The sequence below is a fragment of the Rattus norvegicus genome, chromosome 14 (assembly GCF_036323735.1).
Source record: "Rattus norvegicus strain BN/NHsdMcwi chromosome 14, GRCr8, whole genome shotgun sequence".
NCBI classification, from domain to species: Eukaryota; Metazoa; Chordata; class Mammalia; order Rodentia; family Muridae; genus Rattus; species Rattus norvegicus.
The window spans coordinates 13,341,599-13,357,568 of NC_086032.1; the positions used below are offsets into that span (position 1 = coordinate 13,341,599).

A 15,970-nucleotide genomic window follows, 5' to 3' on the forward strand; every position below is an offset into this window, starting at 1 on the left:
CTAACCCACAAGAGACCTGTGGCTTAGAAATGCCCGGCCACCCACAACAGGGACTGCATATGCCTGAAATAAGGACACTGAAAAGAAGAAGAACGCATTGAGTAACAGCCTGAGTTTTCTACCCATCGATATCTGCTGACCTTCGGAGAAGGCTCAGTGCCAAGTTCTAGGTTAATTTAGCAGGCCAGATGACTATGAAGATATTCAAATGGTTATTAATGTCCTCAGACAAGTTAAAATATAAGACTGTACATGTGTACAAATGTCATACAAGCAAACAGATGGTGCCCATTGAATGACCCATGCTGAATTGCAAAGATAAGCCCTGTGAGGGTGCTCTTAAATAACGTTGACATCTATCAACTCCTATCACTGGTACCAAGCCTTTCCCATGTATCTGGCTTTCTCTCTCCCAGCCAAGATCCTGATTTTATTTTGACTACTAGTATTCCCCATGCTTCTAGCATGCAGCACGGAATTTAGCCAACTAGAACAACACACCTGTTCTAATCATGAGGAAGTGGCATTAATCTTATCACCAGTCATCCCCGCAGGACCCTCACTTCACAGGGATCATGTGAGGCAGTTCAGGGTGACACCCCCTTACAGGACATACTGGCTCCGGTGACACATATTGACAGGTGGGGTCAAGACCTTTGCAGGGCAGATCCTGCTTCGGTGTCTTTCAGCAAGACATTGTACAGAACGGAAGGAGCTGTTTCCTACTGTTACTAGGAGACAGTGGGCCAGGTAAGAGGATCTGGTCCGTGGGGACATGAGCATTGTACTCAGTGAGTGTTAAGTGCATTCACTGAATAGGGCCTGAGAGTGGGTTTATCAAATCCTGCTAACCCACGCTCCCTCCTGAATAGGCAGCGATGCTAACTCCAGGGACATTTTGTATCAGGTGGTAGATGAGCATTAACGCAAAGAGCCTTTGTTTCTTCTCTGCGTGCAACTTTGCCTTGTAGGACAGGCTAATGTTTTAGCAAGGGTAGAAAGGGATGATTTTCATAATTTCTACTATAGATCTCACAACAATATAAATCTGTATTTAATGTAGCATTTAGTATCTACAATTAAGCCTGTAGGCTCTAGGAAATACAGTCTAAGGAGTAAAAAGTAAATCTTTGGGACAGATTATCAGGACTTTGGTTCTTGATGGAGGAAAGTAAAGGATAATAATCTAAGAAAAGTTTGCCCGCACCTGCAGACATTCCTAGTGGTCAAGACTGAAGATTGTTCCTCCCCTCTAGTGAGGAAAGGCCAGGGAAGGCACTGGACTCCCTAAATTCCTCGGAGGGCCCCAAACAAGATCTCTAAGGTCAATGCCTTGAAACTGAAAAATCTTTATCCAAAGGGAAACATCCCTGAACTGTGTGAGTCAAAAGGCAAAATGCTCAGCTAGATCATGTCAGTTGATAACAAGTAACACAACACGGGCAAGTGGTTCAAGCTCTTTGCAACTTGTTTTCAACTTTGACATGGGAGTAGCCCCATCAGCCCTGCTCACGAGCTCAGAGCGATTAAAATTTATCAAGGAAAACTCATGTGTAATCAATATACAAAAGGAAGGTGGTGGGTACTGTTATTATTCAACACCAGAAGGTCTTCGACATCAACATTCTCAGCCTACTCTTTATGCAGCCACAAACTCAATGTACAAATATTTATGTAGAGCTTATGGAATAAATAGCGTGTTTTCCATCTTGTTCAAAAAAAAAAAAAAAAAAAAAAAGCACCCACAGAAAGCCAGAGGCGTCTCCTACCTCTGTAGTCAGACTATGCAAAGAAAACCAAAGCAAGCCTCTCACCCTTTAGCAGCCCAGATTTAACATTAGGCCTTCTGTCAATGACCCACAAATGCACCTTGAGCCTTAGGACTGAGACCACTTACCTCACGGATTTTTCCCTCATGGTGACAAGAGCCGGGAGTCCTGGGTGCACACTGTGGGCAGCACTGGTTGGGGGCGATCCACAGCACTTCTCCCTGGATATTTAACAACAGTTCAGTAGGAAATCGCAGCAACAAACACCAGTTCATTAGACCCCCAGGCCTCTGAGGCTCCCTAATCCTCTGGAGTTTCCACAGGTAACATTGACAAGGTAAATAAACCAACACAAAGGATTCCCTGTCAAGAGGGTGTTTTGCAAAGTCCTTTCTTTGAAAGGAAAAAAAAAAAAAGAACACCAAAAAACAATCCTCTGTGTCTTTTCACATGTAAAGGTAATGGGCTGGCGAATTGTTTCCACAAGAAACTCTTCTCATAAGGAAAGCAGATGGAGTGAGAAAGGGGCTAACTGTTGTTTGCCTGTCTTGGAAAAAGAAAGCACTCAGGGGCCTGAAACTGTTCCAGAGCAAGATCTTGAGCTCTGCTGCAAGCACTAATACAGGAAGGAAACAGGAGTTGAGGTCCTGTGGGTTCTGGTTCACTTCTGGGAACCAAAGAGGAGCAGAGATTGAACGACAAGGTTTGGACAGGAGGTAGCACCCTGGTAGGAACACTGACTGATCCACCAGGGGAAGTGAGCAGGGTTCCTATCCGCCCATGAAGAGCTGTGCTTGAGGCTTCCAAAAGAAGATAACACAGAATCCGTATCTCCTGCAAATTAATAATGCATCTGGCACCGTTTAGAATCTGCTTCCTACTTACCACAAAAATAGGGGCTAAGGATGTAGCTCTGTGGTAGAGCACAAGTGGTAAACATGGGCTGAGTTCTGACCCCAAGGAAAACAAAGGGGTTATCTTTAGGAACTAATGACTTTCCCCGTGATCAGACTATGGTGGGTAGAGATCTCCGTTAGCCGGGAAGACATGGCCATCCACAGGGTGGAGGTCTACAAAGGTCTACTCAGAAGAATCAAAACAAGTTTTGGGTGTGAATGCTACCTTTCTGTCTTTGGTTGCTTCCATTTTATACACACACACACACACACACACATAATACACACATGGACACACACACATACATACACACACATAATACACACATACACACACATACACACACATACACACACACACATACACACACATACACACATACACACACATACACACACATACACACATAGACACACACATACATACACACATACACATACATAATACACACATGGACACACACACATACATACACATACATAATACACACATAATACACACATACACACACATACACACACATACACACACACACATACACACACATACACACATACACACACATACACACACATACACACATAGACACACACATACATACACACATACACATACATAATACACACATGGACACACACACATACATACACATACATAATACACACATGGACACACACACATACATACACACACATAATACACACATAATACACACATACACACATACACACATACACACACATACACACATACACACACATACACACATAGACACACACATACATACACACATACACATACATAAACACACACATACACACATACACACATACACACACATACACACATACACATACACACACAGACACAAACACATACACACACATACAGACATACACACATACACACACATACATACAGACACAAACACATACATACACACATACACACACATACACACATACACACACATACACACACATACACACATAGACACACACATACATACACACATACACATACATAAACACACACATACACACATACACACACATACACACATACACATACACACACAGACACAAACACATACACACACATACAGACATACACACATACACACACATACACACAGATACAAACACATACACACACATACGCACATACACACACATACACACACAGAGAGAGAGAGAGAGAGACAGAGACAGAGACAGAGACAGAGAGACAGACAGACAAAGAGTTTTCTCAGTTCATCTAACTACATCTGAAAAAGTAAATGAGAAACAGTGAATATTTTACAACTGTAGATCTACTACAGAAACCCATCCACAACAGCAATCATCAAATTATCCTCATTTGATTGATAAAGAACAAAGTTTATATATGAGGTTTTATGACACTGAGCCTGCTATGTCAAATTAATGACTTTTCAGAAGAGTGTCCTCTGAACCTGAAAGGGAAACTACACTTTAATCTCTGCCAAGAGAGCAATGGAAAGTGCATTAGCATAATTCCCACTAAGCATTTCATACAGATAGGAAATGAGATAATCCAATTGTTGCTCAACAACAAGAAACCAGGGAGCAAGAGAGAAAGGCAGGTGGAACGGAAAATTCCAGGGGATATTTCATGCCCCCAGATTAGTTTCTGCACTCTCTCGAACACACTGATCTTCAGAGTCAGCCTTCAAAACAACAGTTCAAAATATAACGTTCTTTATTTGTGAGTGTCAGTGGGAGAGACAGGGGATGCTCCTAGATTGGTTCAATCTACTGAATGTCTAGGGGAACCACACAGACATGAGCTAAAGAAAAAGCCAAGAGTTCTGCATTCGTGCAACTGGAATAGAAGGCACAGGGGACTCCTGCCATATCTTCCCATGACTCAGAATGCAGCACACTGACCTACCATCCCTTCAAACTTTACACTGTAGCACTGGATATCGGCTGCGTGAACAAGACCTATCAATGAAGACTACAGAAGAGCCAGCAAGATGACTGGTTTAGGTTCTGGACAAATCAACTAATGAGAGCAATTTAATAATTACACCTAATACTTCTAAATGCTTACAGTAGTTTCTCGTTTCCATGGGCAGTGTCCTGGGACACACCCCGCCCCCGAGATAGCTGAACGGCAGATCAAGTCTTATATGCACTGTGCTTTTTTCTATACATATGTATCTATGGTAAAATTTAACTTGTAAACTAAAATCAATATGATTAACAGTAATAGCTAATAATACGATTCTCTGAACATGTATAATAATATGCTATAATAAAAGTTATATAAAGGTGGAGTGTATTATAGATCTTGGCCATCTCAACACTCGTTTCTTTCCATATTAAGCTGACAACTGTGCCAGTTCCCTTAGGGGGAGCATTTGAAGGTTTCTCTTTGGTATATGTGAACCAACACAATAGTTCAGATCGTCCTTCTCTCCCCTGGGCTGCTCTCACTGCCTCTGGACTGACATCCCCCTTTACAATATTATGTATTAACTCTGGAAGACCAAAAGGATCCTTTTAAGAGGAAACCTGAATATTCCACTCATGCATGCAAACGTCATTAGACTGAAATTCGAAATTAAACTCTAAGCTCCCTAGTCCAGCTTCAGACTTCTCTAGAATGTTGGACTCAGCCTTATTTTTCATCCATTCTTCCAGACTTCATTCAAAAGTATTTATTGAGTACCTACTATATATGAGGTATGATTGCCAATATTAAGGAGAGACAGTTTACAAGAGTTAGTAGTCAAGAAATTAGTAAAATATGTAGTAATTAGTGCCAAGAAAAAGAGAGGAAGCAAGGAAGTTGAAATGTATGGTGGAGAGTTACAGTTCCCAGTAGACCTGCATTCCAGAAAGACTCAAGAAAGTGAAGACTTAAGAAATGACTTCATGCATAGATACACAGTATATATGCGCGCGCGCGCGCACACACACACGCACACACACACACACACACACACACACACACACACACACACACACGATATCCATGTGTCATGCATGCTTCTGCTGTGAGAAGTTTGCCATTTCCTGTTCCCACTGAAAGTATTCTTTCTCAGATGTGTATGTGTATGTGTATGTGTGTGTTGGGGAGGGGGCGTGTGCACATGTACAAACATAAATGTGTGTGTTTGTGTGGGAAGCATTACTCAGGCAGCAACAATGAGGTTTGATTTCTAAATCAGAGTGAGCAAAAGAAAGGCTAACAGAAGATTAATTAGAGGTCTACGACAGCAATACGAATTACATTGTGAGTAGTTATTTCTAATTGGGAAGGGAAGCCATTGGAAGGGTTTCAAGAGGACAGCAACGTGAGCTGGCTTCAATTTTAACAGGGTCATCCTGACCATCTTACCACTGTTACAGTGGAAAAGGGCAGGTTCAGAAACAGCCAAGCTGATTAAGAGGTGCCATGGCAATCCAGGGGAAAGATCAGTGTGAGAGCAGAGAGCAGAGAAAGCTCACCGGTGATGCAACCTAAGAACAAAGAGCTGGGGAGTTTGCAAGCATGCTGGACGTGTATAGAAAGTGAGGAGTGCTGAGTGACTTAAGTTATCTGGCCAGAGGAATTGGGAGAACAGGTTTTACTGAGTTGAGAAAAAGTAGGAAAAAATGAGTTCTGAGTTTGGTGCAGAACAACTGTCTGTAAAGGGCCAGAGAGCCAATATTAGCAGAGGGCCACATGCTGTGCACCTCAGAGCTCCAAAGCTGCCATGAAGGTAGTAAAACAGCTCAAGACATCACAGAAACAGGTGAGGCTGCCTGTGTCTCAATAAAACTTTATGGGTACAGAACACAAGTTTCATACACTTTTTATAAAATTATATCCTGATATTTTAGCCATTTAAAAGAGGTAAAACCATTAGTTATGTTTTGTGTATATCTATATATACATTTGTGTGGGAGAGACAGTGAGAGAGAGAGAGAAAGAAAATCGGGAGACTTGTTATGCATATGTACATGCACATATCACATACACTTCTACCATAAGACCTTTGTACTCCACTGTTCTTTGGTTGGATGGTTGGGTGGGTGGTTTGCTTTTTTATTTTTTGGGGTGTGTGTGTGTGTGTGTGTGTGTGTGTGTGTGTGTGTGTGTATGTTGCATTATTTTGAGAATGCCAAGGCAGCTCAAAATATGAAGCAGGGAGATCAAGCAAGAGACTAACAAAATATTAAGAGAGGAATTGAATCTGGCCTCACAATCAGAATCCCTTTGCCTTGGCCTTTCAAGGGCTAAGTTAGCCAGCGAGCTCCGTGGATCTCTGTGTCTCTGTCTCCCTAGGACTGGAGTTATCAGTGCACCACTATGCCCAGTTGTGTGTTTTGCTGTTTGTTTAACATGGATTCTAAAGATGGAATTTAGGACCTCAAGTTTGTGAACTTAAGCACTTTATTGACTGAGTTATCTCTCCAGCCCAAATATTCTTACTTAATATAAATAAGCTGATACTTAGTTCACTGACCCCTGGTATAAAAGAAGTTTAGATTTGCATTCTTTTGATGACTAAAGATATGAAACAGTTTTGATGCATTTATTGGCTATTTGAAGTCCCTTTAAAGTGTCTGTTTATTTCATTTTCCGTTTATTGATTGTTCTTTTGCCATTACATTTTTCTAGTTGTTTATTTAATCTGGTTATCATTCCCCAAGGTAGATGAACAGCTGGCAAAGAGTTTCTCTGTTTTTACTGGAAATACCATAATGGACCCCATTACTTCGGACTATTAATATATGATAGTAAAAAATTTAAAAACATGTTTAGTTTTCAACAATACAATCTCTACTCTCTGACATTTAACCTAGGACCTCTTCTGTAATAATATAAACATTCGTGTCAAGAAGGAGAAGGGATGACTTCATGGTCTTTATAAACGGCGATTGAGTAGAAACATGTGTTCCATAGATAGAAGGATTCATGGCATAAAATAAAACATTAGCTAACTTAAACGTCTATAAGCTCTCTGCTTCTCAGAAATATACCATGCAGAAATTAAAAGATATTTATGCTGGTTGGTTTCTGTCAACTTGGCACAAACACAGACATACTTCGGAAGGGGGACTCTTAATTGAGAAAATGACCCCCATAAGATTGGCCTGTCGGCAAGTCTGTGGGGTATTAAATTCATTAATGGTTGTTGTGGGAAGGCCCAGTCCACTATAGGCATTGTCACTAACCCTGGGCAGGTGGCCCTGGTACATAAAAAAACAAGGTGACCAAGCCATGTAGAGCAAACCCATAAGCAGCTTTTCTCCCTGGCCTCTGATTCAGGTCCTGCCTCCTGGTGCCTGCCCTGGCTTCCTTCAGTGGACTACAATCTGACCTATGTAAGCTAAAACACCCCTTTCCTCCTGAAGTTGCTTTTGGCCATTGTATTTTATCACAGCAGTAGAAGCCCTAACTATCTATAAAGCACAGTTTTCATTCTAATGTTAGGAAGAAGAGGAGAGAACTTTATTACCATTAGAGACAGAAAGATTCAAAATTAATTGTTGGGGGGAAGGGGATAAACCAGAAAAAAACAAACTGTGCTTGTGAAAGTGACAGAATGCTTTCTAAAGAAAATAAGCATTCTTCTCCAGGGAGTTTCGGGTTTTTATGTTTAAAAGGTAAGAGTTTTAAAAACAGATGGACTGGAGAAGAGCCAGCATCTAGAAAAACAGTTTTCTAACAAAATAGATATATACTGAGGAAAAACTGGGGCCTCTCACAGGAGGTAAAGATGAAAAGGAGATGTCCTTCCCTTCTTGGATAAGGGAGATGCTGGAGTCTGGGGCAGGGTTGAGGGTGGGGCTGTCCTGTTTCCCATGGGTCCAGCAGTACAGTGATGCTGCCAGTAGACCAAGCTGGTTTTACAATCCTTTTCCAAGAAGCCACTCCTGACTTCAAGCCAGTCAACGCCATGAGATGCCATGACCGCTGTCAAGAGCTCTGGCACCTGTCAGAAAGGTAAAATATCTGAACCGCAGTTTATTAATTGTATAGTCATGGCTAATTGCTTAAAGTCTCCAGGCTTTACTTTTCTCACTGTAAAGTGGAGAACGGCACTAATCTCCCATCATCCTAAATGAAGTGACATTTGTAAATCCTTTAGCCAGGTGCCTTGCCAGGAATAAATGGTCAGTGAGTGAAAGTGTGCTTACCCACGGAACACTTCCTTCCTCTTCCAGTTAGAGAATGGAATAGATAATAAAAACATAGCCCGAAAGATTTAAAAATTTCATCTCTGGCTGGCTTACTGGTAAGTTTAGGATACAATTAGGAAGCCATACCTTCTCAAAGGCACACCGAGGGTTTTTGCAAACAACAGGTTTGCAGATCACAATATCACCATGGCAACGGCAGTTCTGGCATGAATCAGGCTTCCAAATTGTGGCATCCTGCAAGAAAGCAGAAGCTCTGAGTTAAAAAAAAAAAAAATGCAAAACTGATCAGTCAAGTCACAAAAGCGGCACCATCAATAGCCCCATGTCCCGAGCGATCAAAAAGGCAAAAGAAAGTCACAGGCACACCACACACAGGACATGCTGGGCCCTGATTAAACCCCAAGTGGCAATAAAAGCGTGTAATCCATTTCACAACAGTCAGCCCACGTAGCCAAAGACAAGGGCATTCAGCAGAGAGCTGTCGATACCCAGAGTAAAAACTATTGATTGTCCTGAAACCTCAGGAGGACACAGCGCTCGCAGGCTTGAGGTTTCCTTATGCTGCTAACTAGCAGAAACCATCCGAGCAGGTTGCAAACAAGATGACACGTTGACGGGCACTAGCCACCATCCGAAACCCAGGATTTTCCACTAAATACTAAGCGTCTGGCCAACTTTACTTGCTAGCATTCGGCTGTTATGCATTTCAGCATCTAGCAGTGGCAAGAAGGATGTGAAGGAGCAACTCAGTGTTTTACGACAGGTCGGCCAACACACACATTGGGTGGCGACCCTGCTTACTGTGCAGAGGAACACTGGGTACTAATATGTAAGCCTAAGTGCGGATGGATCCATACGGATCTCACCACTCCTTTCGGCATGAACACGGGGGACTTAAGTGCACAGAAACTAACCATCTAGTGTTATTATTCAACGATTTGGAAAGGAAGATACAATGGCTGTGATGGCAGTGAATCCAGGCTCAGTTAAAGGTCTCAGAGATGTCTTTATAATTCCTTGTCTTCCGTCATGATAGATCCTTACCTCCACTGGACTCATTTTAAAGTCCCTTTGGGCCCAGCTCTCTCCGAGATCTGAGAGAAATCTATTTCTGGTATTGAGAGGTGGCTCTCACGGCTTTGCATGGAAGCAATGAGGACGATGAGCGACACAGCCCTCCCAATCCACCTTCTTGCTCCACCTCAAGGATAGCCACATTTGCTCCTTGACTGGGTCTGAAAGGCTAACCTACTTTAAGAGCGCTGTTGTCTGTGTGCTTCTCTGTGGCATGTGCTCAGCTCCAACAGAATAAATTGCAGACCCTACATGGCCTTGCCCTATCTCCAAGGACAGGCTGAATCTCACAGTCCCAGGTCAAGCCACAGGCTTCACTGTCATCTCTCACGTCCCACTCCCTTCCTGAAGTCCCTGCTCGGCCTTGACTTCTCCAAAGCAAATTCCTGAAGCCTCAACTTGCTTCCGTCTTGGGGGGTGAATCACTTTTGACCTTGACCCCAGCAGGGCACAGATGCTCAACCATTCTTCAACCCCACTACGTCTGTGGACACTCTCACAATTTATAGCATCAATTCAAGTTCTTGGTAGCCTTGCAAGACCAGATCACAAGCCCCTTAAGACACTGTTTCTCCTGAGCCTGCCACAGAGGTGCTTAAGGAGTAGACATTGCTTCATGGGTTGTTCCTTCCTAAACTTTCTCAGCCATATTCTCCTTCTCCATCCAATGAAGCACTATTCTACGTGTTAAGAGAAGTATCTTAACATTTTATATACACAATTTTAAATTATTTTTATTGGATATTTTATTTATTTATATTTCAAATGTTATCCCCCTTCCAGGTTTCCCCTCTAGGAACCCCCTATCCCATTCCCCCTCCCACTGCTTCTATGAGGGTGCTCCTGCACTCACTCACCTACTCTTGCTTCCCTGCCCTGACATTCCCCTATTCTGGGGCATCATAAGACCAAAGGCCTCTCCTCACATTGATGCCCAACAAGACCATCCTCTGCTACATATGTGGCTGGAGCCATGGGTTGCTCCATGTGTATTTTTTGGTTGGTTGTTTAGTCCCTGAGAGCTCTGGGGGGTCTGGTTGGTTAATATTATTTTTCTTCCCTTTTGCAAACCCTTTTAGCTCCTTCAGTCTTTTCTCTAACTCCGCCATTAGGGACACTGAGCTCAGTCCAATGGTTGGTTGTGAGCATCTGCCCTGTATTTGTCAGGCTCTGGCAGAGCCTCTCAAGAGACAGCTGTACCAGGCTCCTGTCAGCGTGCACTTCTTGGCATCCACAACAGTGTCTGGGTTTGGTGTTTGTATTTGGGATGGATCCCCAGGTGAGACGGTCTCTGATGGCCTTCCCTTCAGTCTCTGCTCCATATTTTGTCTGTATTTCCTTTAGACAGGAGCAATTCTGGGTTAAAAATTTGGAGATGACTGGATAGTTCCATCCCCCAACCATGGGTCTTGCCTAACCTCTGGATATGGTCTCTACAGGTCCTCCCTCCCCTTTGTTGGGCATTTCAGCTCATCTTATCCCCACTGGGTCCTGGGAGCCTCTTGTTTTCCTACCATCTGGGACTTCCCCCAAAGCTATACACCTCTGTTCAAATTCCTGACCCTCTGTATATCATCCTAGTCTCCTCCCATACCTGATCCCCCCCTTAACTCCCCCTCCTCTCTCCCTCCCAAGCCCCTCCCACCCTCTACCTCCCATGAGTATTTTGTCCCTGCTTCTAAGAAGGACTGAAGTATCCACACTTTGGGCTTCCTTTTTCCTGAGATTCGTGTGGTCTGTGACTTTGTATCTTAGGTATTCCAAGATTTTAAGCTAATATCCACTTATCAGTGAGTGCATACCATGTGTGTTCTTTTGTGACTGAGATATCTCACTCAGGATGATTTTTCTGGTTCCATCCATTTGCCTAAGAATTTCATGAAAGATTCAGCTTCGGGATGAACTGAGACATTGGTGGGTGGAAAAGTTGGTGCCTTAACTTGGCTAGGTTACAGTCCCCTCATATTTGACCGAATATTAATTTTTGCTACTATGAAGGTACGGGTGGTCACAATTTTCTGTTTTTTGTTTATTGGAGGATAGTACAAAGATATACTTGTTCATTAGAGAGCATTGTTAGAATTTTAAATTTTGTTCTTTTCCTGAGATAGAAATGTGCAGTAAGATGATTCTGTTGATGGTAGAAACGGCAGAAGGCCACAGCTCTCCAAAGCTCCCAGCTCCCAGTCGACCACATCATCATGAAGTTCAGCAACTACTTTGCTGTAACTTAATCACTTATGCTTCCAATTTACTACAAGCCAGAATGCAACCCTATCAAAGACAGAGGAACACACTCTCTTCTACAGATTGATGTGTGCCATCAGGGGGCTTTGATGTAAGAGAAAACCTTCTGTAGCATCAGTGGTTCCCAATTAGTGGTTGGCCTTACTCACAAAACTTGGGGTTTCCTGGGAACAGAGAATTTGGCTTCAAGACTCTAACATAGAAATCCCAAGTTTGCAGTCCATTAACCTTCCTTAAAAATTTTAAGGTTGTTAACTGCACGTTCTGAAAATTACAGGATTTAGATGCTTAAGTTGGTAATGAAAAAAATGGTTTAGATACAGAACTCTAAACTCAGCAAGATAGGATAGATAATAGAATACTTTATCCAAAGACTGTCAAATACAATCAGATGGGACTTTTTAATGTAACTCTTACCTAATAGTTTTCATAATGGTTTCATAATTGTTTCTACTATCCGTTGTTTATTACTGTAAAAGAGCCTTTTTTATTAGGCAAAAAGAGGGAAATGTAGTGGGTTGGTCATATATATTCCAATGCTAAGTACTAGCCCCCGAGATCTGGTTGTCCCCAACAAGGAGATCATCTCATATACCAAATGATGCTATGTAACCTTGCTACCCAAGTTAATTGGTCAATAGAAGGCGAAAGCCTGAGGTGGGCAGCACATTGCCAGGAGAAACAGCAAGTATTTGGGGTAAACCACTGGGGAAGTAGCCAGGCCAGGAGGCAGAAAAGTAGATTAGAAGGTACTGCCCCCCAGTAATTGTCAAAGTCAAATAAAGTAACCATAGTCTGAGTCCATACATTTGTAAGCTAGACAGGGATAAGTTTCCATTGGTTCAACTACCAGAAAAAAGAGAGGAGACAGAAAGGAGGAAGCGCTCATCTCATGGGGCTGAGCAGCTGTGGTTGGTTTTCCCCACACCCGTCTTGGTCCTAGATGGCTACAAGAAGTGACTCTGATCCGAGCACTCTACCAAGCTGGCCTACACTCTATGAAACGGTTACTGTCACTATAGCTCTCCTTTTATAAATGGGGAGAGAGGTCAAGAGAAATTGACCCACTTGTTCAAGTCACAATGTTCTTAGGCAACATGGGCACTTGGCTCAGAAAAAGCTGGCTGTGTTCAAAGCTAATGTCACCCTTGTTAACTGTACATATGCTGTTCAGTGAAGTGGCTATGTCCCAGGTCTACAGAGCTGCAAAAGTAAGATAAGTAAAGTTGCTAAAAGGACCATATGAGCAATGATATATGAACCGTGCTTGTTACTTATGGAGAGACTATTCATTTTCTTTTCTCTAAATGCTTCCTAATATGGCACAGCATTCAACAGATATCTCTGAGAGATTCCTTTTCCCAGAATGAATGTGGTCCCAAAAGTAAAGGCTAGGCTTTTCCATCTTCCCATCTCTGTTCTACACAAGGAAAAACTTAATTGGAAAAAAAAAACCAAAAACATAGTACATCACTGGTATGCTGCTGTTCTGAGGGCTGAGACCATTGCAGTGGGAGGCACAGATGAATCTGGAGGTGGAAGGGTTCCATTGTTACCATTAACTATTTGTTTGCTTTTTTTGTTTCTGGAACCAAGAGTATAAATGAATATGTTGTAGCAATATTTGGGAGGGGCTCCAAATGTTACACTGTGCCTTAGCAGCCGCTCTTTCTGAACTGAGAGATGTTTAGGCAGATGGTAAAAGCAAACTCCCAGAAATCTACTGGTTCTTGTGCAGTTTTGTTGTATTTTTGCCTTTATTTTGAAGACTATAACAGAATTACATTTTGCCCTTCCTTTCTTCCCTCCAAGACCTCCTTTCTTCCCTCCAAGACCTCTCACATACCCCTCCTGCTTGCCTTCAAATTTATGACCTCTTCTTATATTCTTGTTGCATACATACATATATATGTGCACACTCACACACACACACACACACATATGTGTGTTTTATATATATAAAACTTCCTCAGTCTGTCTAATGCTATCATATGTACATTTTCAGGGGTGAAAATGTTGTTCATTTGGGCACTGGACAATCGACTGGTATGTTCTACCCTTGGGAAGACTATGGAGATGAAGGGTTTTGCTATTGCTGCTGCGGTTTTTTTTGGTTGGTTTTATTTTTTCTTTTCTTCTAGAATGTTCTTTATGAGCAGCTACTCAACACAGGCAAGGCATATTCACAAGACTCTGAAGCTAAATACAGAGAACACTCTCTCAATATCTACTCTTCTCTGTACCCAATGCTACACCTCACCCACCACCCCACCACCCCACCACCCACACCACCCTCTACACTTTAATGTGCAGTGTTCTTAACTGTTAGAGCATGTGGACCATGTTTCCAGGACATACCATGGAGAAGGATTCAGAATAAGTGGTGACCTGCCATAGACTGACTCACTAAGACACCATGACTCACATGGACATAGGTAGAAGGTAACTACATCTGCCCCTACACTCGTGAACGAGTCTTCAGTGCACAGAGAACATGCTGAAAAATATTATTTGTTCCTTCATGTCAGAGAAATGGAATGTACCATGGTTTATTTTTGTGCACTTTCCACTGCTCACAGGTCAATAAAAGATATCTAAATTTTTTGATAGTTTCTAATGCTGTTGTAGTGGAGGTTTCGAGAGGACCTAGGTGAGTGGGAAACTGTGCCACACAAGCCTGTGCCCGGCTGCCTTAGAAATCAGTCTGTGAACGGCCATACCACAAAGTATGAGCTGCTTTATGCTGAGTGGGGGACTAGACCAGCGGTTTTCAACCTGTGTGTTGTGACCTCATTAGCAACCCTCTAACTCCAGAACTATTTACATTATAATTCATAACTGTAGCAGAAAGTATGGTTATGAAGTAGCAAAAAAATAATATTATAATTAGTGGGGATGGGGGGGGGTTCACCAAAGTATACGGAATTATATTGAAGGCTGGCAGCCTTAGGAAGGTTGAGAACTGTGGCTCTCATCTGCCTTCCTTTCTGGAGAGGTAACTTTCTACAACAGACTCTGAGTTCTTCTGCACACTCAGCTATTTTCACAGTGACTCCCGGACTATCAGTCCACAATACCTGCATCACAGGACTTAGCTGACTTTATCTAAACAGGCCCTTCTAAAACATTAAGATTTGACGTTCTTTCACAAAAGTCTAACTTTTCTTTACGTTAATCCAAGGGTGAAATGTCTGTGGAACTAGAAAACCTTCCTGACGTCCTTTACTGACCTTCCCAGAAGAATACGACCTTCCAGAAGGGAGAGCTCATTGACTATCTTCCTCTTTGCAGACCCCTTTTACCTAGCCCATTCTTGAATGTTGGCTGAGGGAGTAAGCAAGCCTAAGTGACTGTTTGGCCTCATGAACTTATCCATCAGGATTCAGACTTTCTACTTGGGGTGGGAGAGCTTCCAGAAACAACATTTAACACACTGCACTCCTGAGTCCCAGTGGCGCTGACAGTCACTTCACTGGTGTCTAAGTCAGCGTGAAGAAAATATTTCTTCATCTAAGCACTGGACCTGTCAAAGTACTTCCTTGTATTAATGTCCTCATGGACATAAATAATTTATGGGTAATTTTAAATAAAATAAGCCTTTCCAAAGGCCGGGGTAGATGACCATATATTTTTCAGGTCTAAAACTTTACGAATCAATTTCTATGGTCCCATAAAATTGTTTTATGAAGGTAGGGAGGCAGGAACCCCTCAACAGCTTCCAAGTTTGGATAAAGCCATAAAATCCGAAGAAATAACATTGTAAAGAAACTTTTACAGGTTTTTTTTTCCGTGTTACTACCGCAATTACATCACTTTATAATCCTT

The 15,970-nt window shown here is 42.3% G+C and overlaps 1 protein-coding gene across 2 annotated transcripts in view; it reads right to left on the reverse strand.

Moving 5' to 3' along the window:
* Fras1 (Fraser extracellular matrix complex subunit 1) overlaps positions 1 to 15,970 on the reverse strand; it is a 411,526-nt gene that overhangs the window by 246,229 nt on the left and 149,327 nt on the right. For both annotated transcript variants that reach the window (XM_039091669.2, NM_001415086.1), the window contains 2 exon segments: positions 8,951 to 9,058; positions 1,898 to 1,990 (listed from right to left, as the gene is read on the reverse strand). In XM_039091669.2, the coding sequence (XP_038947597.1) occupies positions 1,898 to 1,990; positions 8,951 to 9,058 (201 nt within the window).